This window comes from Microcebus murinus, chromosome 10 (genome assembly GCF_040939455.1).
Source record: "Microcebus murinus isolate Inina chromosome 10, M.murinus_Inina_mat1.0, whole genome shotgun sequence".
Taxonomy (NCBI): domain Eukaryota; kingdom Metazoa; phylum Chordata; class Mammalia; order Primates; family Cheirogaleidae; genus Microcebus; species Microcebus murinus.
In genome coordinates this window covers 39814405-39839699 of record NC_134113.1, presented here as the reverse complement: position 1 = coordinate 39839699, position 25295 = coordinate 39814405, and the positions used below count along the sequence as shown (strand labels likewise).

Here is a 25295-nt window from a genome sequence, read left to right as displayed (position 1 = left end):
AAGTGCGTGTTATTTATGCATGACTTTTAAAATCTAGCTTATAGAAATGCTGTTGATTTGTGTACATTAATTTTTGTAACCTGAAACTTTACTGAATTTATCAATTCTATAAGCCTTTTGGTGAAGTCTTTAGGGTTTTCTAGGTATAAGATCAGCAAGCAGAGATAGCTTGGCCCCTTATTTCCCAATTTGGATGGGAAATTGAGAATGTTTTCTTTCTCTTACCTGATTGCTCTGGCTAGGGCTTCAGTACTGTGCTGAATAAAAGTAGTGACAGTGGGCATTCTTGTCTTGTTCCAGTTCTTAGGGGGAATGCTTTCAACTTTTCCTTGTTCAGTATGATGTTGACCATGAGTTTGTCATATATGGCTTTTATAATTTTGAGGGATGTTCCTTCTGTGCCTAGTTTGTTGAGGGTTTTTATCTTCCAGGGGTGCCCAATTTTATTGAATGCTTTTTCTACCTCTAATAAGATGATCATATGGTTGTGCTTTTTTCTTCTGTTTATGTGGTAAATCACATTTATTAATTTGTGTATGTATATTGAACCATCCTTGCATCCCTCAGATGAATTCCACTTGATCATGGTAGATTATCTTTTTGATGTGCTGTTGAATTTGGTTTGCTAGTATTTTGTTGACTATTTTTGCATCTATGTTCATAAGCAATATTCATCTGTAGGTTTCTTTTTTTGTTGTGTCATTTCCTGGCTTTGGTATCAGGGTGATACTGACTTCATAGGATGAGTTAGGGAGGATTTTCTCTCTATGTGGAACAGTTCAGTAGAATGGGTACCAATTCTTTTTTGTAGGTGTGGTGGTGGAATTTGGCTGTGAATCTGTCTTGTCCAGGGCTTTTTTTTTTTAATTGGAGCGTTTTTTATTAAGATTTTAATCTCATTACTTGTTATTGGTCTGTTCAGGGTTTCTGTTTGTTCCTGATTCAAACTTGGAAGATTGTGTGTTCTTAAAAATTTATCCATTTCCTCTAAATTTTCTAGCTTGTGTGCATAGCGATTTTCATAGTATTCATGTATGATATTTTGTATTTCTGTGGTATCAGTTGTAATATCTCATTTTTCATTTCTGATTAAGCTTATTTGGGTCCTTTCTTTTCTATTTCTGGTTAATCTAGCTAAAGGAGTATTGATTTTGTTTATCTTTTCAAAGAACCAACTTTTTGTTTTGTTGATTCTTTGTTCCTTTTTTGGTTTCCAATTTGTTTAGGTCTTCTCTGAGATTTGTTATTTCTTCCGATAGCTTTTGGATTTGGTTCATTCTTCTTTTTATAGTTCTGGAGGTGTGAGTTTAGATTGTTAATTTGTGATCTTTCTGTCTTTTTGATGTAAACAGTTAAGGCGATGAACTTCCCTGTAACAGGGAAGTTACTGTATCCTACAGGTTTCCAATGCTTGTGTCATGATTGTTGTTCAGTTTGAAAAATCTTTTGATTTCCATCTTAATTGCCAAGGACCACCTCTCTTCATGATTGCAACCACTTTTTTGTTGCTTCTACCGTTTTCTTCTTGCCACTCATGGCAACATATATAACTAAAACTGATTTAGATTAGTTTTGAAAAGTATAATTACAGTCGATTTTCATTATTCTCAGTAGTCATATTCTAGAAAGTTGCTGCAAGCAATAACTTTTAATAGAAAATACTGAACCATTGTTCCCAAGGGAAATACAAGATTAGGGCCCTACAAAGACAGGTCACTACATTTTCATCAACTGATCAGTATATAACCTTGTTTTACATGTGTTTCTGTTAAAAAAAAAACACCTTATTTAATATACATTGAACTCACGATCAAAAACACTATAACTTACACCTAAATGAAGCTTATCTAACCTATATATTTTCTCTGTAAGACACATCACAGCTTCCTTGTGCTTAGGAAGACTAGATAGCACTTCAGCATTGCACTTCAGGGCCTTTTTAAACGGCAAAATCAACTGAAAGCACAAAAATGTGCCATTCAACCACGAAAACGATACTTGTTTACAGTATGAGAACTAAAATAAGAAGTCAGAATGTTGCCTTGTTCATGTCCAGTGAATGAGTGAAAAAGTGCCATTGCATATTGATTTTTGGGGTTACAAATAAATTTTAGCAAGTAGGTGTGAGGATCAAGTGCATAAATTTTGTTTTGGTTTCCTGTGATACCCAACTTAATAGCTTACTTAATGGGTGTTTTTATGGTAATAATGAATTTTATGTTGATATAAACTATTTTAATAAATAAGTTTTTACTTAATGTTCATTAAGTAATTATCTCCCCATATACCTTATATTTATTCAGTGCTTTTTGGTTTATAGTTTCTTCAGTTATTTTACTTAGTTCTCAGAATAATTCTTTGAGATTAAAAAAACCCACACAAATCTTAATGCTATTTTCTAACTGATGGAAAGATTGAGGCTCAGAGAACATGTATATTTTGCTCAAAGTCACAGAGTTAGGTGTTAATAATTACCAAGAGTTTGTTGTAGGCCCCAGCTTTCTGACCTGATTCAGTGTATCTTCAGATGTCCTTATATTCTGCATGTAATTTTAAGTTTGTAAAACATCCTGGAAATCAATTTGGCAACCCATAGAAAGAAATTTTAAAATATCCTTGATCTCTTAATGATATATAAATAATCATGTGATCAAAGATTTATTTGCAAGGATATTTCTCATAATGTTATTTATAATAGGGAAAAAATGGACACAATCTGAATATCCAGCCTCAGTAGGGGGATAGTTTTATCAGTTGTGCTATATATGTAATGGTATTAAATAACCACTAAAATGGTTTTCTAAGACTTAATAAGATGGGCTCATATGTAAGATAGTATGAATTAAAAAAATACTAAATTATATTTACAGAGTGGTTCTAATTTTAAATTGCACAAAGGAAAAGAGCCGGAAATGAGTATGTGTAATTTCAGCAGTGGTTATCTCTGGGTATTGGGTTAATGAGTGATTTTGCTTCTTATCTGTTTATTTGAAAATTTTTTTCACTGGCCATGTTTCTTTTGTAATAATTAAACAACTCTAGAATCCACTGACATAGCCAGTATAGTCAGTGGTTTATTGCAGCAGTCCCCAACCTTTTTGATACCAGGGACCAATTTCATGGAAGACAATTTTTCCATGGTTGGGGGATGGTTTCGGGATGATTCAAGCACATTACATTTATCATATAGTCAAACCTCTCTGCTAATGATAATCTGTATTTGCAGCTGCTCCCCAGTGCTAGCATCACCGCCTCAGCTCCACCTTGGATCATCAGGCATGAGATTCTCATAAGGAGTGCGCAACCTAGATCCCTCACATGTGCAGTTTACAGTAGAGTTTGCACTACTATGACAATCTAATGCTGCTGTCCATCTGACAGGAGACAGAGCATAAGCAGTGATGTAAGTGGTGGGAGGCGGCTATAAATACAGATGAAGCTTCGCTCACTAGCCTCCACTCATCTCCTGCTGTGCACCCGGTTCCTAACAGGCCACCGACCGGTACTAATCTGTGGTCCAGGGATTGGTGACTACAGTTTTAATGTGTTGGTACCACTTTTGAAATATTCATAGTAGGTTATTAGGAATTTTATGTTGAAAATGTTATTTTTCAATCTGATTTTAAGACAAATTAAGCTTTTCTAAACCCCCAAAAAGATGTGAATAATGTCTAGAATCTGGAGTGATTACATATATAAAAATCAAGAATGTTGGCCAGGCGTGGTGGCTCACGCTTGTAATCCTAGCACTCTGGGAGGCCGAGGAGGGCGGATTGCTCAAGGTCAGGAGTTCAAAACCAGCCTGAGCGAGACCCCGTCTCTACTATTAAAAAAAAATAGAAAGAAATTAATTGGCCAACTAATATATATATATATAAATAAATTAGCCGGGCATGGTGGCACGTGCCTGTAGTCCCAGCTACTCGGGAGGCTGAGGCAGTAGGATTGCTTAAGCCCAGGAGTTTGAGGTTGCTGTGAGCTAGGCTGACGCCACGGCACTCACTCTAGCCTGGGCAACAAAGTGAGACTCTGTCTCAAAAAAAAAAAAAAAAAAAAAGAATGTGCAGAATTATCAATTTTCCATTCTTCTATGCATTTTCCTTTTATGCATTTTTCCCTGTAGGTTACTTGTCAGACTTCTCCAGTTTTCTTTATGTCTTTTCCAGTTACCTTTTAATACCCTCAGCTTTTTAATACTTATTTTCATCACCTTTCATGAATTACAACAATATTGCTATAAATATTTATAGATCTTTTTTCATGTGCACATTAAACTTCATTAAAGGTATTCTCTTATTTATGTTTTTAATCATGTGCATTTGACTACTGTAAATGAGTGATGTGAGGGGCAGGATCAGTATCTTCCTTTTTCCCTATTGGAGAGCTCATTGTTCCAGCATACCTTTTCTTTACTCAAGTTGCATTCTCAACTTTGATATTTATCAAATTTCCTAGATACTTTATGTAATTTATTAATCTGTCTACCTGTATTTATACTGTAGAATCTTATTACTATACCTTTGTTCTTAAATTATGATATCTGGGAAGGGCAGTTTTCCTAAGTTTGTTATTTCTCAGAGAAGTCTTAGCTTTTTTTTTCAGTCTTTTGCTCTTCCATTTAATTTTTTTAGAATCAGCTCTCTAAGTTCTGAAAAAGCCTAATGCAGTTTTGAGTGAAATTCTATTTAAACTGTAGATTGATTTAGAGAAAGTGACTACTTTTTGATATGTAGACCTTTGTTTTTTTAATCAAGTCATATAATTTTTTTTATTTTTTTTTATTTTTTTTTTGAAACAAGGTCTCACTCTGTTGCTTGGGCTAGAAGAGTACAGTGGCGTTGTCATAGCTCACTGCAACCTCAAACTTCTGGGCTCAGGTGATCCTCCTGCTTCAGTCTCCCAAGCAGCTAGGACTACAAGTGTTTGCCACCACACCCAACTAATTGTTTAAAAAAGTTTTTGTAGGCCGAGCATGGTGGCTCATGCCTGTAATCCTAGCACTCTGGGAGGCCAGGGCAGGCAGATTGCTTAAGGTCAGGAGTTTGAAACCAGCCTGAGCAAGAGCAAGACCCTGTCTTTACTATAAATAGAAAGAAATTAATTGGCCAACTAATATATACAGAAAAATATTAGCTGGGCATGGTGGAAATTAATTGGCCAACTAATATATACAGAAAAATATTAGCTGGGCATGGTGGCGTATGCCTGTAGTCCCAGCCACTCGGGAGGCTGAGGTAGCAGGATTGCTTGAGCCCAGGAGTTTGAGGTTGCTGTGAGCTAGGCTGATGCCATGGCACTCACTCTAACCTGGGCAACAAAGCGAGACTCTGTCTCAAAAAAAAGAAAAAAAATAAATAAATTAATTGACCAACTAAAAATATATATACAAAAAAATTAGCCGGGCCTGTGGCGCATGACTGTAGTCCCAGCTATTCGGCAGGCTGAGGCAGTAGGATTGCTTGAACCTAGGAGATTGAGGTTGCCGTGAGCTAGGCTGATGCCACGGCACTCACTCTAGCCTCGGCAACAAAGCGAGACACTGTCTAAAAAAAAAAAACATGTTTGTAGAGATGGGGTCTTGCTATGTCGTTCACTTGGTCTTGAAATCCTGGCGGCCTCAAACAGTCCCCCCACCTTGGCCTCCAAAAGTGTTGGGATTTCAGGTGTGAGCCACTGTGCCCAGCTAAAGTCATATAATTTCTTCTGTAGAAGTCTATTCCACTTGTTAGATTTATTTTTAAGAATTGAAATTTTTTCCTATTATGAATTTTATCTTTTTAAAATTTTAAGTGGGTTTGGTATATAGAAATGTATTAATAGTTGACCTTTGTATATTGATATTTTCAGCAACCTTGCTAAAGTCTCTTATTATTTCAAATAATTTGTCTGAGGTCTTTGGATTTATGACATGAATAATCATCATGTATAAATAATGAATTTTTAGTTTTCTTTCTACTCTTTATATTATTTAATTCCTTTACTGATCTTACTGCATTAGCTAGATATCAGTACACTGCGGAATAGACACAGAATAGGTATCCTTCTTTTGTCCCTGATTTTAAAAGGAATTCTACCATTGAGTGTGATGTTTATTTGGATATTATAGGTAACCTCCCTTCCTGTCTTCCTCTACCCCCATTTTTTTGGCCTTTTGTGAGCTGTATATGGTATTTTCTTTAATATTTTAATATTTAATAATAATGGATTTTTCTAATGTGGAACCACTTATACATATCTGGAGTAAACATACTTGAGCATAATGTCTTTCTATACATTGCTGGATTAAATTTTTTACTAGTTTTATTTGTTACATTTGTAAATTAGATTTCTTATCGTTTTTTAATGTTTTTGTTACGTTTTGATACCAGTGTGATATCAGCCTCATAAAATGGGTAGGGGATTGTTCTCCTTTTTATAGTCTTTAAAAAGGTTTGGGTTAGTTGAAATTATTGATTTCTTAGCAGTTTATTAGACTTTATAAAACCATTTTATAACTACTAGTCAATTTCTTTGTTATTTACAGGTTAATTTTATAATTTGTTGAAGAATTTTATAATATATGGGTTATTTGACTCAACTTTATATTTAATATATTTTAGGGATTTGTCCATCTCTTCTGTTTTCAAATGTGCTATATTTTCTGTTTTTAAAGCTCAGACGCCATGTCTTTTTTCTTGTTCCTTATATTAATTAGGGCTGTCCATTTTTTAGTTAATCTATTTTATTAGGTTTTTCAAAGATACAACTTTAGGTTAACTCCTTTCTATTTATTTTCACTTTCAATAATTTTTATTTCCTTTTGTCTACTTACTCAGTTTTTTTCTTTAACTTCTGGATTTAATCCTTTAGTTTTCATTAAGATTCAAAAGTAACACTTTAGAAACATTTAAGGTTAAAAAGTAACACTTTATATACTATTTTAGCTTAATTTTATACATAAAATCAGGCTTATTAATTGAGTTGCTAAAGTCAGTATATCTTTACTAAATTTTTACCTATCATTTTTAGTATCATTTATTGAGAGAGTTCTGTTAAAATCTCCCACTGTGTTTGTGAGTTTCTTTTTGTGGTTCAGTTTTTGTTTTACATATTTTGGAGTTACATTGTTAAGTGCATATAGGTTTAAAATTATTTCTTTCTAATGCATTGAACCTTGCATCAATATCTGGTGACCAAAAGTAAAAAGCATCAACAATGAATATTTTATTTTAATTAGTATTTGCTTTAAACCTTACTATGACATTAAATTTTAGAAATGTCTCTTGTAAACAGCATATTGCATATGGGGATAGAGAAATCTCAAAGAGTGGGCATGAAATTTCTGAACCAATTTACCTCTAGATTTGTGCTTATTTATTATCTCTGGTCTCCATGGGGTTCTCTTACTCCACTGGCAGCTCAGCAACACATTTTAAAAGATACTAAAAAAATTTTACTAAGAAGGACATTCTTTATCATTGAGATTGAAAAACAACCAGTGTATTTCAGAGGATGTTAATCATTATCCCTCAGATTTTCTTACTATACAGTGTGTCTTTTCAGTATGCAGTATATAAAATGGAGGTTTTATTTGTGTATATTGGGTATATAATACGCAAAATGGAGGTTTTCCTTCATTTTTTTTCTGAAACTTTTCTGTATTATAATCTCTGAATTCTTTTCTGTTTCCTACTTCAGGGATAAAATTAAGCATATGTTGAATTATCTTTGGCTATCATCTGTGTTGGTACTCCTGTCTCTAATTATTGTTTTGTCCTTTTCCTCACTTACTGTGATTGTCATCATCTTTTTATGCTCCTTGTATTTATGTTTATACATTTTTAGTTCATTTATTATGTAATGATTTTGTTTGGTCTGTGTTTTCTTATTTATAGAATTACCCTTTTCATGTGGTTCTAATTATTGTATCATCTTATCTCTAATCTCGTATAGGACTCATTTTAATTTAATTATGAAACATTTTTTGTTAATTTGCCTTTGTCCTTAGGTTTTCAGACTGAGTTATTTGCTTTGTGAATGTTGTGCACCTTTTTTTTATTTGATTTTTTTTTTTTAAGTATGCTCGCATAGTTGTTATACCATTTCTTTTCATCTTTCATCATGTTCCTGATTAACTTGGGCAAATTTATTCAGACTTTTTTGTTTTCTCTGGTGTGCTATAGAATAATTCTTGAAGTTTTTCTTATCCTATATGGTACCAGGATATCTCTTCAGTGCTACAGTTTGGCTAAATTTCCATCCATTTTTCTGTAGCCTGAGGGAAAAAAGAGCTCAGTTTTTAAGTTCTTGCTCAGGAACCTGAATTTAGCTGTCTTTTAAGATCTTGTTATATGTTCTGCCTGAGTTTCCATTCTAACTAGCCTTAGAGATAGAATGATGTTGGAATTATCTGCCACCAACCACCCCCTCAAATTAAGTTACCTTATTAATGACAAGCCTTAGTATGTCTTTGATACTTAGTGGAAGCCATGCAGTGGTATTCAGGGACTTATGTTCCTCAAGGGATTTTCTTGACTAGTTAAAATTGTCTATTCACCACTTCAGTTTTTTTTCTCCAGTTGAGTGGGGCTGAAAAGTGAGAATGTGTATTAATTAGTTAACCCAGGCTGCCATAGCAATATACTGGTGGTTTAAACAACAGAAATTTATTTTCCCACTGTTCTGGAGACTGCTTGCTTAAGATCAGGGTGCCAGCATGGTTGGGTTCTAGTGAGGATTTTCTCGTTGCTTGCAGATAACTCTCTTCTTGCTGTGTCTTCACAAGGCAAGAACAAAGAGTAGGAGAATTCTCTTTTCCTCTTAGAAGGCCACAGTCCTATTGGATTAGGGTCCCAACCTTGTAACTTCATTTAACCATAATTACCTCCTTAAAAACCCTGTTTCCAGATGCAGTCACATTGGGCTTAGGGCTTCATCATACGAATTTTGAGGGGACACAGTTAGTCCATAGCAGAGGGCCAGGGTGGGATTGATCAGAGTACTCACCTGCAGTTTTTCATACTATTAATACTTGTAGAGGTAGAAGCAGGATTAATAGCTGTCCTAGGCAACCTGCCTTACCAGAATCATTTTCTTTAATTGGCTTTCAGTTTTGAGCTTTACAGTATAGTGTGGATTGTTCCCCTTTCCAAAGTTGTTGCTAATATTTTGGGAGGCAGTTGATGTGTTTGATTTAGTGTTTTTGGTATATTTTGTTGAGTAAAGAAATTTAGTGTGTGAATTTCATTATGTACTTCTGGCTTGAAAGTCTAGTTAGATATGTTTCTTTAAAGTTAGAGCTGCAGTTCATACTAGGCATCAGAATAACATCCAAATAGTTTAAAGAGTTAAATGTAAAAAATGATTCTATAAACATTTATTTATTTATTTTTTTTAACGTGCTTTATGTCAGAATATAAACATTTAAATGAAAACATCAATAATTAATATTTGTTTTATCTTTAATTGGAGGGCTGTTTAAGCATAAAAGCATAAATAGAAATTAAAACAATAAAATAATGCTTCTTTTGCCTCAACAAGTGGCAACGTTTTTTCTTTACTCAGTGCTAATGCGAATGTACTAATCAAGCAGTCAGTGTTGCTGGGAGGGTTATAAATTGATATATCTGTCTGGAAAATAATTTAGCAGTATAAAAGGGTGTGTATAAAAATGTTTATACCTAAAGATACTGTTTCTGTAATATTTATTGACCTAGAAGATTACTTTGGAGAGGCAGAATAGCACAGATAATGAGAAACTGGGTTTTAATACTTGCTTTACCTCTCACTCACTCTGTAATGTTGGACAATTTAGCCTATGCCTCAGTTTTATCATCTGTGAAGTGAGGATACCAGGTTTTATAATAGTGTTCTTGTGCTGCTTAAACATAGTTGGTAATTAATATGTTATTTATTTTGTTAATCTTAATATTTAAATACATTATGATCTGATTATGATTTAAAATACAAAATACCAAAATTGAAAGAAGTTATTGCTAGCTGTTAGTATTATTTTTGCCTTTATGCTTTTTTAGTGCTTTCTCATTGTCTCTGATAATCATATTAATACGAAAACAACCATGCTATTTATAGAGTGGCTGTTTCATTTACATTTTTAAAATTAGCTTGTCTAGCTTATTGCTAAAGTTCACACTACCATTTGAAGATAGAAAGCAAAGAAATTCTTTAAGTTCATCTGATATTTAATTCTGGAATATCCCTTTCAAATATGTAGTCATATATTGAGTTGCTGGCTGGCCCCGTGCAAATTTAATCCAAGTTCTAAGAGCCTGACCTATTTATTTACATGTTAGAACCTTTTTGAAACTGTTGTGATAAATAAAGGTACTGCTTCTGAATAATACCAGGGTTCAGCATTCTTTTGCACACCTTTTTCTCAAGAGCTGGAGTTAGAACAGCTAAAAATTTGAATTCTTGCTCTCTGGTGGCTGTACCAGTACATTTTATAGAATACAGATGGTAAAAGTTGGGGAAGATAGGAGACAGAAGAAAAAAGCAAAAGAGAAATAAATCACTTTTGAATATGGCTGATGATAAAAACTAATTCTTTTTCTTCTTCATTTGTTTCCCCTGTATTTTAGTTGGTTATTTGGTGGTTTGGTATTTATCAATCAAATATAGGATTATTTAATTAAAAAGCAGTTCTTTTTCTATCAGTCCTTCATGAGAAATGTAAAAAGTGTATATACATGATAATGTCAAAAATCTTGTGAAATTCTTGTATAATATTTGGATCCGTATAAAGTCTTCAGAATGGTCTTTGAGTGTATCAGCTGTTTGATGTCTCAGAAATGTATTGTTCTAGCAATATTGCTTTATTTTTCAGTGTTATTTAAAATAGTTTTTGATTATTCACTTAAATTTATAAATGCTGAGTACATTTCTTATATTTTTATGTGATAGAAAAAAGTGAACATAGAAACTATTTCTGTTTTAAGCAAGTTTATAAATACCTTTTTTGAAATTAAGGACAACTTCTGTGTGTTTAAAAAGGGCAAAGGAGAGAATTTTTCTACTTCCTTATAGTTAAAAGCAATCTTTTTATCACTGGTAGATATATAAAGATTTTAATGCATATACATAAAGTATATGTTAATAACTTTGAACATGAGAAATCCCTTTATTTTTGTCAAAAGAAATATTAGTCATTTAAAAATATAGTACTCACTGAATTTTTACTATATTCACTGACTTTTAAAATGTCAGATCAGTGTACTTGATGTAAAATTTATAAAGAAGTCACATCATTTTTACATTTAGTTATAAACATGAGAAAATATTTTGATGAAAAACAGCTTATATATTTTTGATTGGTAGGTATTTTCTTTTGTGGTATAATTTTATAGATTATAACTTTATATATAATAGTAATTCATTTATCATTGCTTCTTTAGATTCCTTAACTTCAGGCACATCTCAACTTTTTATTTATCCATCTTCCATTTCTTGCCAATAGTGTTGCACTTTTCTACAATTTTGGAAAATCTTGGAAATCAGATCCAGGGATTATTAAAGCTACAGAAGAACAAAAGAAAAAGGTAGCAGAATATAATCTAAGTCACATGTGTTTGGCTGTCAAATTATCAGTATTTATAGAATTTAAAGCAGATATTAGAAGAAACTGTCTTTTAGAATATAAAGAAGTTTTAAACTAAATTGAGATTATGTATATTTTATTTGGTGCTTACCCTTAGTGCTCTTGAGAAGCCTGTCCTCACACTTTCATGATATTTAATAATTTCATGTTTCTCTCCCTTATAAGGGTACTGTGATTGCTTTGAGGAGTCTCTGAAAATCCCCAGGAAATAGTATACATTTAGTAGATATTTGTTGAACAGCCGTATAAACTAGAAGGCCAGTATACAATTCCAGTAACTAAATATTTATATATATGATCCAGGGCACCCCTTTTCTGTACTTAGGTACTTAGGAAACCAAATTTATAATCTAAAGAATATCGTACATTTAGAGAATTAGACTGGAGGCATTTTAGATTATTTTAAGAGCTGTTTTATTTAGTCTCTAAACACAACAAATCTTGAATTTTTCTTGTCCATAGTAAACTAAGACAATGGCAAATTCTTACGGTCTAATCCCCCCTTTCTGAGTTGCACAGAGATTGCTATCCTTATGTTCTTCAGTATTTGTACTGTAATAAAATAGCAGAAGCAAATGGACAAAAGATTTTATTTCTTTTGAGCTGAAAACATGGGTACATTGAAGATGAACATCCTGCTTATTGATTCATAGTGATGGTAAAAGTTGGTGAGCTTTGTTCAGTTTTGAATAAAATGACTATTTTTTTAATTCACAGACAATAGTTGAACTTGCAGAGACAGGAAGTCTGGACCTCAGTATATTCTGCAGTACCTGCTTGGTAGTATTTTCTTTTTTGTTCTTTCCTCCCTCCTTTTCCTCTTGACAGTGGCAAAGCTTTGAGGGGATGGGGAACAAGGAGAAGAATTTCTTTTGCTAAACACACATTTTCATCTCCCCTAAAAAGTACCATTTAGAATGGTACAAGAGGAAAGATGGTCAAAAGATATCTCCCTCCCAATGTGTTTATTCTCCTGATGGTAGACCTTGATTACATTTCTCAGAGGTACCATTTATTCATATTCATTCTCATTCTTTTTCTCTTAAAATGTAGCTCAATAAAGTAGAAACTAAGTAATAAAATATTTAAAATCAAAGGTTTACTATGATTCCCTGTGAGGTTGTTTTCTTAACTACATTTTGAGAAAATGTGTTCTCGTATTTAAAAGTCACGGTGAGAAAATCCATTAAATATTAATAACTTTTAAGACAACATGGCCTCTAGACAAGTTCAGTTTGAGTAGTTTTTGTCTGTATTAGAGTGTTTATGCAACTTTGAACACTATTTTATTATTTTAAAAGTGGTCACCTTCAACCAGGTCTGTAGGGAAAGAGATATATGAAATTAAGTAGTATTTATTTATGGAGTCAGGTATAGTAATATTGACATTGTTTATTTTATTATAGATATCAGTTTTCTATAGAATACTGTTTTAGTTATTTTCTGCTTAGCTTTTTTTTTTTTTTTTTTGAGACAGAGTCTCATTCTGTTGCCCCAGCTAGAGTGCCGTGATGTCAACCTAGCTCACAGCAACCTCAACCTCCTGGGCTCAAGCAGTCCTTCTGCCTCAGCCTCCCGAGTAGCTGGGACTACAGACATGTGCCACCATACCTAATTTTCTCTATATATTTTTAGTTGGCCAATTAATTTCTATTTTTAGTGGAGATGGGGACTCACTTTTACTAAGTAAGGCTGGTTTCGAACTCCTGCTCTTGAGTGATCCTCCCACCTCAGCCTCCCAGAGTGCTAGGACTACAGGTGTGAGCCACCACGCCTGGCCCACTGCTTAGCATTTATAGTTAGTATATTTTTTTTTTTTTGAGACAGTCTCTCTCTCTGTTGCCTGGGCTAGGGTGCCGTGACGTCAGCCTAGCTCACAGCAACCTCAAATTCCTGGCCTCAAGCGATCCTTCTGTCTCAGCCTCCCGCTGGGACTACAGGCATGTGCCACCACATGCTAATTTTTCTATATATTTGTAGTTGGCCATTTAATTTCTTTCTATTTTTAGCCCTTTGCACTCACTTGCTTTTTTCTCGATTCCTTTATTCTACTAGGGATTTAAGTTTTTAAATACCCCAGATTTTACAAAGCGCGGCAGTAGAATAAAAAACTGGAGTTTCTTTTCATACAAACTTAGTTATTTGGATTTTTTAATATTTCAAATTATTGACACATTCAAAGAGTAATTTTAATCTCTATAATTTTTGCTAACTGTGTCGAGTCACACTCGACATCCGAGTGCAAAGGGTTACTAGAGACGGGGTCTCGCTTTTGCTTGGGCTGGTTTTGAACTCCTGACCTTGAGCGATCCTCCCGCCTTGGTCTCCCAGAGAGCTAAGATTACAGGCATGAGCCACCGCGCCTGGCCTATAGTTAGTATTTGTGAATAATTTATAGGCTGCCACAGTGGTTAAGTTGTGTTTTTCTACATGAAAATTGAGATATCCACAAATCATACGTGAAACCAAATGCTTTTTCATAACTTTAAATTATACATTCCAAGTAAACTGATGCCTTAACATTTGATTAATTGGTTCAGGGTTATGGAATGAGTTTTGAGATAGAATTCTGGTTCTACAGATTCTTTTTAAGTTATTTCACTTAATGTTCTTTGACCAGTTTACGATTTGGTTTTTTTAGGCCATATCCAAATTTATTTTAGGCTTGAAAATATAGAACCAAAAGAGTCAAAAAAGGAAGCTTAGCTCACATTTAGTAAACTTTCATTTTACAATTGAAGAAGCAGGTTACAGCCAGGTTCTAGTTACGATTTTGAATACTCAAAATATATGCTGCTTTACTTTGGATAGCAACTTTAGAATACTGACTAGATTCTTTCACATGTTCAGGCATTATTTAAAAAGGTTTTTGTTTCTCTGCTTTATATTGGGTAATCTATAAGATGGACATTCTTTGCTTATCATCTAGATTGTTTTGGTACACTGCTGTTCTGTGAAAATAATATTCTGTTCCACTAAGTCAAGTATGCAATGCTGATATACTTCCCATATGGCAAACAAATTATATCGTCATTCAATAGAGATAGCAGTTTCATTGTTAAGTAAATATCTGATGGCAAAAACAAGACTATTTTTGTCATCATAGTGTAACTATTTTATTATATATTATGTTATTTTAAGCCATGTACTTTAGATAATTCCTTGTTATAAAATAAAGAACATATCCTATTATAAAATGATTCAAATTGACAAGTAGTTTTATTTATATGAGAATGCTTCACTTTGATAAACAGACATATGTAGATCAGAGTTCTCTAAAAATGAATTACTTTGTAAGTCAGACAAGGGGACTGTTATGTTCAGTAACCTTCTGACCATATCACTGCTTAACCCATCAGTCTGTTGTACAGCTTTTCAACTAGTCTTGCCCAAAGGGAAAACATAATTGAGGGTTGGAAGTGAGGGTAGAAGTTGCTTGATATATCCAACTGCATTCCCCTTAGTAGATTTACTCTCACATCTGTAGTGATGAATAGTCCCCTTCTCTTTGGTCCACAGATCATTTTGTAAATATAAGAACGGCACAGTCCACCTATGCCTTTTACCTGGTCCCTCAAAAAATAGTGTATAACCTTGTGCATAGTAATAAGGAAATGGCAGTGCTTTTGTTGAAACACCAATGAAGGATATTATAAATTTTGTTTCTGGCATTAGTTAACAACTCTAACTCTTATCATATACCCATCATTGGGACTGCCAGCCCTTCGAGGATCACCAATGAGTTCTTGTATTCACTTGGCTGATTTAGAGTAATGTGGGGTAAAAAACATTACAAAACACTTAAAAGAGGCATCATAAATATGAATTCTTTATTGCCTATCAAGAGCTGATTAATGGATTTTGTTTTTTCTGCAAGAAATAGTGACTATCTAAACCTCTTAAGCATGTTCTACTTTCTTAGATATGGTCATGCATTTCAGCAGGGAAAATGCTTAATCTGAGATCTTGAGATGCACTTTATTATTATAATAAAGAGAAATGTATACCCTTACTGTTTCGTGCTGGCATTGTTAATTTGGGTAAAAATTATTTTATTAACATATTTTATTAATGATTTTTAATTTTAAAAGCTTTTTTAATTCACTTCTAAGATGATCTTCCTTTTAATAAGGAACAGTTTTATTAAATAGCAACCAGTATCATGACCATTAATCATTAATAATGAGACATAATTTAGAAGCCTGGAAAGTGGTATGTTTTTATTATTCAGAAATTTGGGGGATGTAAATTTATCATTCATCATAATGCCAAATTTGTTTTTAATTCTTAGTTATTTTTGTAAATTGATGGTTCTCTTCCATTCTTAAGAGTATGTATTTTAGAAGGGGGAGAGGGAATGGATATATTCACACCTAATGGGTGCAGTGTGCACCGTCTGGGGGATGGACACGCTTGAAACTCTGACTCGATTAGGGCAAAGGCAATATATGTAACCTAAACATTTGTACTCCTGTAATATGCTAAAATAAAATTTAATATATATATATATTAAAAGTTTATATTCTGGAATAGGCTTATCCTTTTAGTCTTTGTGGTTGCAGTTGAATTTCATTAAACAAAACAATAGTGATTTTTGTTTGAATTTATTCGTTTGGAAACCTTGATATAATGTTTTAAAAATACAGATTTTTTTAATAATTATATTTTTAGAAAATAAATGTTTGGCTTTTCTTAGTATAATGTCTTTCATAATCCTTTAACATGCCTATTAACAGATACGGAAACCAGTAAGGTCCAAACATTGTGGTGTGTGCAACCGCTGTATAGCGAAATTTGACCATCATTGCCCATGGGTGGGTAATTGTGTAGGTAAGTTATGTTAGAAATTTCTAAGTGTATCATTCACTTAAGTTACTTTAGGTAACTGATAAAGTACAATATTAAATTGATAATAGAAACTTTATTCCTGCACCTCTCATTCCCCCAATTATCTTCTGGTTGACAAAACAGCAATTTAGCTGGGTGGTGGGGAGGGGTGTGGAATGTTATAAAACCAGTGTCTGGAGAAGATTGATATCATTTCTCTATCAATTCTCTTGGTGCGTACTCTTCCCTTCTTTCTCCTTTGGGTAACAATGAAATTGATAGGAGGCAAATAATACTGATTTTTAATTAAACTAGAGAAAGTAAGGCAATAATATTTGACATAATGTATGTACAGAGACACAGAGGAATGACAGATAAGAATTGTACACACCTCGGTGTTTAAGAATGGTGTAGTAACTAAGTGCTCTGAGAGATGGCCCTGGAAATTTTAAGAGGTGACAGGGGAAACATTACAAAGATTGTGTTACTGTTCAGGAGAAGCCTTTGAAAAGTTGAATTATAAAGTTTACAAAAAGAAAGATAAAGTGGGGTTTAAACCTCACAAAGCAAAGAATAGGATTAAAGATCAGAAGTGTGATTTCTTTATTTTTTTGAGACTCCTTTACCTTCAGAATGAACATCTTTACAGTCATCACATCTTTGTAATTATAAGCATTCTTATTAAAATATTTTCTTGAAAACCATTTTATAAAATAATTATGTATGTGATCACACCTTTCATGACATCCTCCTCAAAGATGTATTACCAGTTATTTTTTCTTAGCTAAAAAAATATTGCTTCTATGTTGTTTAGGTGCAGGCAACCATAGATACTTTATGGGCTACCTATTCTTCTTGCTTTTTATGATCTGCTGGATGATTTACGGTTGTATTTCTTGTGAGTACAATTTGTTTTTTGCCTTATTAAAACATAAATGTTTGCATACCAAGATTATACTTACCATATTAACAAATTATGATAATGACAACAGTCTTTTAACTAAAAATTATGATTTGGGACACCTTATGAAGCACAAAGGAAAAAACATCCATCAAATATGTTCAACATTTAGTATAAGCAAACAGTTATTATCAGTTGACCACCTTTTAATACTTGTGTCCTTTGAAAAATATGTTGGTTTAATAGGCTTTGAAAAGCTTCTGAGTAAAATACATTGACATTTTTCACATCACGTGCTTATTTTACTCTAGGAGTTTATAGATTAAGTGGTTGTGCTAGTTGTTTCTTTCCAAACAGTTGGGAAAATATACTTTAAGTTTGCACAGATGTGAAATATTTGAAAAGTAAGGTATAATTATTGCCTATTTGAGAATATTAGTATGTATCAGAAGTTACCTTTTTAAGGATAAGATGTCCTTAATTCAGTCATGTGAATTTAGTACCTTAGAAGAAATGATGAGTTTCTGTTGCATTAAGAACACAATCTGGAAAGAGTTTAAATGAAGGTAGTAGTTACAATGCTTCAGGGAATTGTGGTGCTAAGCATATTAGATCCTAGTTTAAAAAGAAATATTGGAAAGATGATTTCCTGGTCCTCCTACCCTCACAGATATTAAAAATAATCAGTGTTACTGCCCTAAGAATGAAAGGAGGCTACATCTTAAAATAGAGATAAATAGAAAGATTTGGTCACAGAGCTTGGCCTAATTTGTGACCCAACACACCTGAGAGAGAATAGTTTCTTGCCAATAACAGTACTACTTTATGGCAGCAGCTTTCAAAGAGCAGGAGATTTTGTATTAGAGAAAACTCACCTCAGCAAGGTGATTCTGTTATGTTATATGCCTCCCACTCCCCCCCAAAAATCTCACTTATATATATATCTCATCTTTGTATAAGGAAGATTAAAAAAAAATATTGTGTGTCTGCAATACCGAATATTACCATTTATTCTTAAGATACAGTAATATTTTTAAAGATTGGCTACTGCTTTTCCATTTCTTTGTTATGTTTTTTCACTAATACATGTGGGGTTATTTAAGAGCATAAAATCATTTGCTATTAAATGTCATCAATTATATCTAGACTGTTAAAGATTATATTTTCTAAGTGATGCCAGTACAAATGCCCGTTTGAGGTACTTGGGTGATATTGAGTAAATGTGAATACTTCTGGTTTTAGACTGGGGTCTGCACTGTGAGACCACTTACACCAAGGATGGATTTTGGACATATATTACTCAAATTGCCACATGTTCTCCTTGGATGTTTTGGATGTTTCTGAACAGTGTTTTTCATTTCATGTGGGTGGCTGTATTGCTCATGTGTCAGATGTACCAGGTATGTTCAAGTGCATTATTTCTTCTTTAGTGTACTAACTGAAAACTCTTTTAAAAATTCCCTCCTTGCTTAAAAGATGATAATGTATTCTCTTCCTAAATTCCTGCTTTTCAAGGATTAATTTTATTTTTCAATTTACTTTTCCTTTCTGTTGCCCTCTTCTACTCCTTCTCATATTAGCGACTTTTGATTTTCAGTACTTCTCTCAACAAAAATTGTTATTTGTGTCATTCCTGAGTCAAATACATCCAAATGGATATGTGTGAGCTTAGATTGATAATGTCATCAACTTTGTGTTCATTTTTTTAAAAAGTAAGGATATTTTAAAAGATCATTCTAAAAGAGGCTGATGGAGAAGTTGTCTGTGGTTGTAGCATCTATCTGTCCACCTGCATTATGCTAAGTTACCTGTTTTCAAACATTTTTCCCATGGAACTGGCTACTTTTCACAAAGTCAAAATGATACCGTATAACTAGCTTGATGATCTGATGGAAAACCAAAAACAGACTTTATTATTTTTTTCTCCATCCTAGTCCTCTTGAGAATTAACTTGTTTTTACATTAAATATTCAGAGCAAGTAATGGTTTACTTTTTCTTCTCAGATATCATGTTTAGGTATTACTACAAACGAAAGAATGAATGCCAGAAGATACAAGCACTTTAAAGTCACAACGACATCTATTGAAAGCCCATTCAAGTATGTACATATTTATAACTCTAGTATTTTCCCTTGTCATGCAAATTACCTTACTAACTAGACTCAGTAATTGCTCTGTGAATACATCAAAGAGAAATGTTGTCTGTGGGTAACGCAGTAGGATATGAAATGGAGGCTATTTCTTTTACTTAGCTGTATGTAAAATAGCTTTTAAATACTATTGAATTTAAGATTTCTGCAGAAGTAGCATTGGTTAGCTCAATATGATAACATAACAATTCATATTAATGTATATATTTTTGATATCTCTTTATATATGTATATATTTTCTTTTGAATTTTAAATTTGGATTCAGTCTGGTGCTTAGAAACAGTAGAGTCCTAATCACGTGAAATGTTTAACACTTTGAGTTTTACTCAGGCCACTATCAACCCTTAAGCTTTTGTGATAATATTAATTATTGTATACTTTCAGAAAGGAAGCAAATCTTTTAAATAAAAACAAAAGGGAGTCAGTTGGGCAGTTTTGAGAATTCTTCCATAGGTACAATAATTATATCAGAGGTAAAACTGACTGCTTTTCCAAAGGTGTTATTCAAGTCCTAAAATTTCCTGAACTTTTCCATGACATTTCTTTTTTTAAATTGTTACTCAAGGGTCCACTGCCAAATTCATGCTATTTATAATTATTTTTTCTTTTACTTTCTTTTCCAATTTTGGAGGTAGTTTGTCTTCTTGCCAAAGAGCCACCAAACAAGGAAGATTTTTAACAAAAACTCCATATGGCATAGGAATGAAGTAAATGCAAATTTGAATAACTTTAAAATATAGTTGTATAGCCCTTTAAGTTAGCAAAAGAAAGAAGGAGAAATCAGTGTTGGCAGAGAAGTGGAGAAAAACGAATTCATATGTATTTTGAAGAGTTACAAATTGGTTCTTTCTTGCATTTTTAAGTTTAGAAAAAGTTATTTTTAACACCAAAATTATATTGAACTCATGTATTAAGTCATTTGTACTAATTGACTTTTTTTCTTTTTGTTCTTTTTGGGGGGATGCTTTTAGCCACGGATGTGTAAGGAATATTATAGACTTCTTTGAATTTCGATGCTGTGGCCTCTTTCGTCCTGTTATCGTGGACTGGACCAGGCAGTATACGATAGAATATGACCAAATATCAGGATCTGGGTACCAACTTGTGTAGCAACATCTTTATCCTATGAAGCATATTGCTGAGTGGTGCCTGAAAATTGTGTCTGTCCGTGTCTCTCTCACACTCGAATCCACATCCTTTGAACAAGAGCATGCTATGTGTAGGGCTAACAGTGAATTTTACAGTCTTTTTTTCAACACTTTTATTAACAAAAGTAAACATGGACAGAACACACTGCCATTTCTGGGAAGAATAAAGATCGTAAAGAGAATTTTAATGGTTCTTAATGTGGAAATTCACAACATACTCAACTTTTTCGTTTTGTTCTCATAGTACTTTTCACGAAAAAAGGGTGAACTTATTTTTTTGACAGAAGTGATATACTGACCAGAAATGTTCAGTTTTAGCTAAAACTAAATTTACAGTAAATGGCTAAATTTTATGATGCAGTCTACTAAAAGTTTTGCATCTAATTCCAGGAGAATTGTCTTACGTTGATTGACTAGTATTATGTACATTTTAGAATGTACATGTAAATACTGTGATGAAAATCATGTGGTTTTATTAGAGGTCTACTGTAATATGTCTTCAAAGGCACGAGAAAATAACGTTCACAATAAAATGTGCTAACAATATTTTGTTTCTATCAGCTGTTGCAGTGCTGATATATTTCTAGTTCAGTGAAATAATTTGTAATAACCTTGTTCTGAGGTTTTATGGTCTGATAATGAAGCACTTGCATGAGTATAGTAAGTTACATTATTTTGTTCAAATTTAAAAGCCCTACTAAGTGCATGATACACCACATAGAATGTATACTAGCAGATACTTCCAGTGAAGAATAAATTAGAATTTAATTTGATGTTCAAGTGGTCCAATTTTTAAAAGAGTTGAGGTGATATTTTCAAGAAAAGGCAGAACAAATAATGCAAAATTCTCAGTAATATAGATAAATGGATATACTTCTTTTGAAATTCTGAGCTGCAAAATAAATTATAGACAAAATAATGGAGTTTACATAAAGAGGTAGCATGATCTCTGTACATAGCATATGTGAATAAAAGAAATGCTAATGGTATATTCTGGTTTCCAAAAAAAATGACCTATCAGAAAGTAGAATTTAATCCCCAAGATTATTTCCATTTTCCCATTATTGAATATGTTTTGAAATTTGTTAATTCTTTCTGAAACAATTTCAGAAAGATTTTCTTACTGTTAAATGTGATGCACTGATCAATTTTTGTTGCAGCATTTCCATACCTTCATGGTGAAGTAGTCACTGCTTCCATAACTATTGTTTACAGAGCGAGATTTGGTTTAGTCATCTTAAGTGCTGTAGCATACTGTGGTTCGAGCAACCTGTGGGAAACCTGTGAGAGGGAATGGGGTGGGAGAGGGGAAGGGAGTGTGGTCAGACTGATGACAGATCCTCGACCAGTGTAAAGAATGTGTATCTGTATATAAATAATTTATCAAATAGTTTTCTCTTTGTGTCTGTATGTATTAGTGTTTTTAAAGCTGCTCATTTCATTTTATCCAACCAAAAAGAAAAGGGAGATAACTAATGAGCTTCTAGTGATGTTCAAAATTGCTGTTAATAGGCATTATACCCTGCAAGTTCACTGCATGTCTGATGCTTGGTAAAATTAGTATTCTCTGTAAAATGCAGATTACAGGTATTAAAGCAATCTAGTGGTATACTCGCCCCTTGCCTTAGTAAGAGGAGCAGTGAAAATGTATATAGTTGACATTCAGTATTTCCAAGTACCATTTTTATATAGTAGTTTATTTGACCATAAGTCACACATCAAAAAGATTACCCTTAGTGTATGTGAGTGTTTTAATATTAGAAAATTGGCATATGTGCTTTATTTTTGAAAAGGGAAGAGATGGGTGTGGGGTGGCAATAGCATTGTGCCATTTTGTCATAGAATGTAAAAATTGGTTAACTTTACAAATGTTTCTGCTAGTTTTGACTACTAATTGGGGGAAATTTTAGATAATTTTTAAATTCAAAGTTATTTATACAATGTTAGAATTTGTTTTAATTTTGTATTTTGAGCCACTTCACATGAAGACTCAGTTGCAATTTTTATCGAATACATTTTTACCTACAGTTGAAGACTATGGTGGTTTTTTCAGAGTTTGGATAAGAATGTTGTCACCATGCTCTTTCTTTGTGGTACAATATTCTTTTCAGTTCAAAAGAAATGTCTTTCAGTTACATAGACAAAAACCTCTAGAAATTACATGGAAAATATTAGCAATGTGAATGCATCAGGAGTAACCATCTCATAGTACCAGTGAAATCTATAACTCAGAAATGGTTGGATGGCTAGGAGCCAGCTATGCAGCAGTGTGCCGTCTGTTTAATTATTCGGTAGGTCCTGCGTGTAGAACCAACTAATTAAACCCAGTTCTAAAGTTGTATATGATGGTGAACCTTTTGGGAATAGTTCATATCAGCTTAATTGGATATTTTTAGCAAATAGGAACTTAATTCTCAGCTCTGAACATGAATTACTTCTTTGGAGTTTTTGTTAATATTTTTGTTTCCAGGAGTTTATTTGAAATATTAATAGGCATAAAACAGCATCATTATACTTAAGCTATGGATATTTTTATTTTATATTTTCTTTATTTATAACTGTGCCAAGTATTATTTTGCTACTTACTGTGTTACTCTGTGAAAGAAAAACCTGTAAAGTGTTTAATAAATTAGCTCTCCTTACATAAATTAAATCTGTCAAATTTTGTAAAATATTAATCAGAATAAATACTGACTCTTAAGTGTGTACTTGTTTATGATTTCATTCAGTTCATTCAGGAAATTGATGAAACCATGATAATGGTAACTATGGTATGAAAAGATTATTCTATATATTTATATCCTGGTCAACAAGGAGTCAAATGGTGTAAGACTGTAGGAATTTACAAATGTAAAAGGTGGTGTTAGTATACTTAAAAAAATTTCTAATACTGTGTGTATGCATGTGTGTGTGTAATTAATGTTTTTTTTAAATAAAAAAAATACATTTTTCTTTAAGAATTTTGGATTCCATGGAGTTAATTAGGATCCTCAGGGACTATATAAATCTCCAAGTTTTAAATGTAAGTATGTCTAATGATACTATAATAAAATACTGCAAAATGAAATCTACCAAACATTGATCTAATATTCATGGCAAAGAGAACTTTTTTTTTTCTTTTTTTTTTTTAATACCAGGGACCTTTAGATTGCAAAGAGAACTTTATTTGGGAATTTAAAAAGGAAAAAATATGAAGGAGCCCTTTCCTGTTGTTTACATGTCTGTTTATGGTTTGAGAACCCAGTGGTATTAAACAAGAATATTTTCAGATTGGATCAATACTCCATTTATAATTATTTTGTGATATTGAAAAATGCCTCAAGAGCAGTCTAGAGCTCAGGTAACAGTATTTTGAACAACTGTATAAAATAAAGCAAGCTGTCAGTTTTCATTCCAGTCAAGTACTTTCCTCTTCTTTGTTGTCTACTTATCTGTCTCTCTCAGTCCTTGCCTGATTGGTGGATCTTACCTATAATATGGATGGATGTGTGCTTTTACGAGTTTATGGAGATAATTGGAAGTCATGATTCCCAGTCTCACTGGTGGGAACAGGCTTTTCCCACCCAGTGTGAGTACAGGGACAGTTGTTCCCTCTGAGCCTTTTGTTCCCTGATTCTTTCCCTGGCCTTGGGTAGTCACCTAACATGCATGTTCTACCAGAACTCAGCTAAAAACTATCATGGTAGGGTAGTGCTCTGCATAATCCTAGAGTTCTCCCTGTGCGGCTCTCTCTAGTCCTGCTAAACTTTTGGCACCTTGGTCACCCTGGACTCTTCAGCTCTGTCTCCTCAACTCAAGGTGGCTTCCAGCTCCACCTGTGTTCTCCCTTTTGTACAGTAGTAGCCTGGAAATTCTCAAGGCAGTAAACTTTGGTAATGGTCAAGAATGATCTCATTTTTCCCCATAACTGGTCTTTCTGGCCTGATGGCCAGAGTCCTGAACATCTTATCACATACTTTGTCTGTTTCCAGTGACTCCATCTTGGCTGTAAGTAGAAGTGTGAATTAAATTTTAAAAACTGTTTTAATTTCCAATGTGGAAAATATTGATAGATATTAATACGACTGTCATAAACAAAAGCTCTTTGGAATCCTCAATAATTTAAGAATGTAAAAGGGTCCTGAGATCAAACAGTTTTGAGAACCACAGGTCCAGACCTCCATTTCCCTAGATGTCAGTGTTGCCATGGACAACTAATTCAGTGTAAGGCTCTCTTCAAGTTAACATTGACTTTTCAACTACGGATCTCAAGGCCTTCAATATGCTAGTATGCACTGTTATTCTACAGGGATACATACACATATATACATACATGTGTGTATTTTATATATACATAAAATCTGTAACACTCCATAAACTTATTTGATCAGGAAGATTTTTTGGAACTAGAGTTGACAGTAGTCTTCCATAAAAATATACTAAACCAACATAAGGGGCTGAAAATTCATCAGATGGATAGTTTTTAAAGTAAAAATATATATATTGAACATGCAGCACTTTAATAGTGCATTTGGATTACTTGGTGCTACCTTACTTACATCCAAATGATCAAAGTGAATCCTCCTAGAAGAGTGTGGCCTAAAGCCAAATTCCTTTTTCTACTCCTAGAACAGCTGGAAACTAATTTTATAGTTTTGGAGTAGCTGTTCTGCCATCACTCCCAATTTAATCAA

At 33.2% G+C, this 25295-nt stretch overlaps 1 protein-coding gene across 2 annotated transcripts in view; it reads left to right on the top strand.

Annotated features, from left to right (window-relative positions):
• The window catches only part of ZDHHC17 (zDHHC palmitoyltransferase 17), a 121873-nt gene that overhangs the window by 66078 nt on the left and 30500 nt on the right, over window positions 1-25295 (top strand). The window contains exons 11-17 of one of the 2 annotated variants that reach the window (XM_076007152.1): window positions 11415-11537; window positions 12314-12376; window positions 16333-16426; window positions 17238-17321; window positions 18567-18724; window positions 19329-19423; window positions 23581-23644. In XM_076007152.1, coding sequence (XP_075863267.1) covers window positions 11415-11537; window positions 12314-12376; window positions 16333-16426; window positions 17238-17321; window positions 18567-18724; window positions 19329-19423; window positions 23581-23644 — 681 coding nt within the window. Of the gene's footprint in view, window positions 1-11414; window positions 11538-12313; window positions 12377-16332; window positions 16427-17237; window positions 17322-18566; window positions 18725-19328; window positions 19424-20445; window positions 23324-23580; window positions 23645-25295 lie in introns of those variants that run through there. The other variant, XM_076007153.1, reaches the window with a different exon arrangement.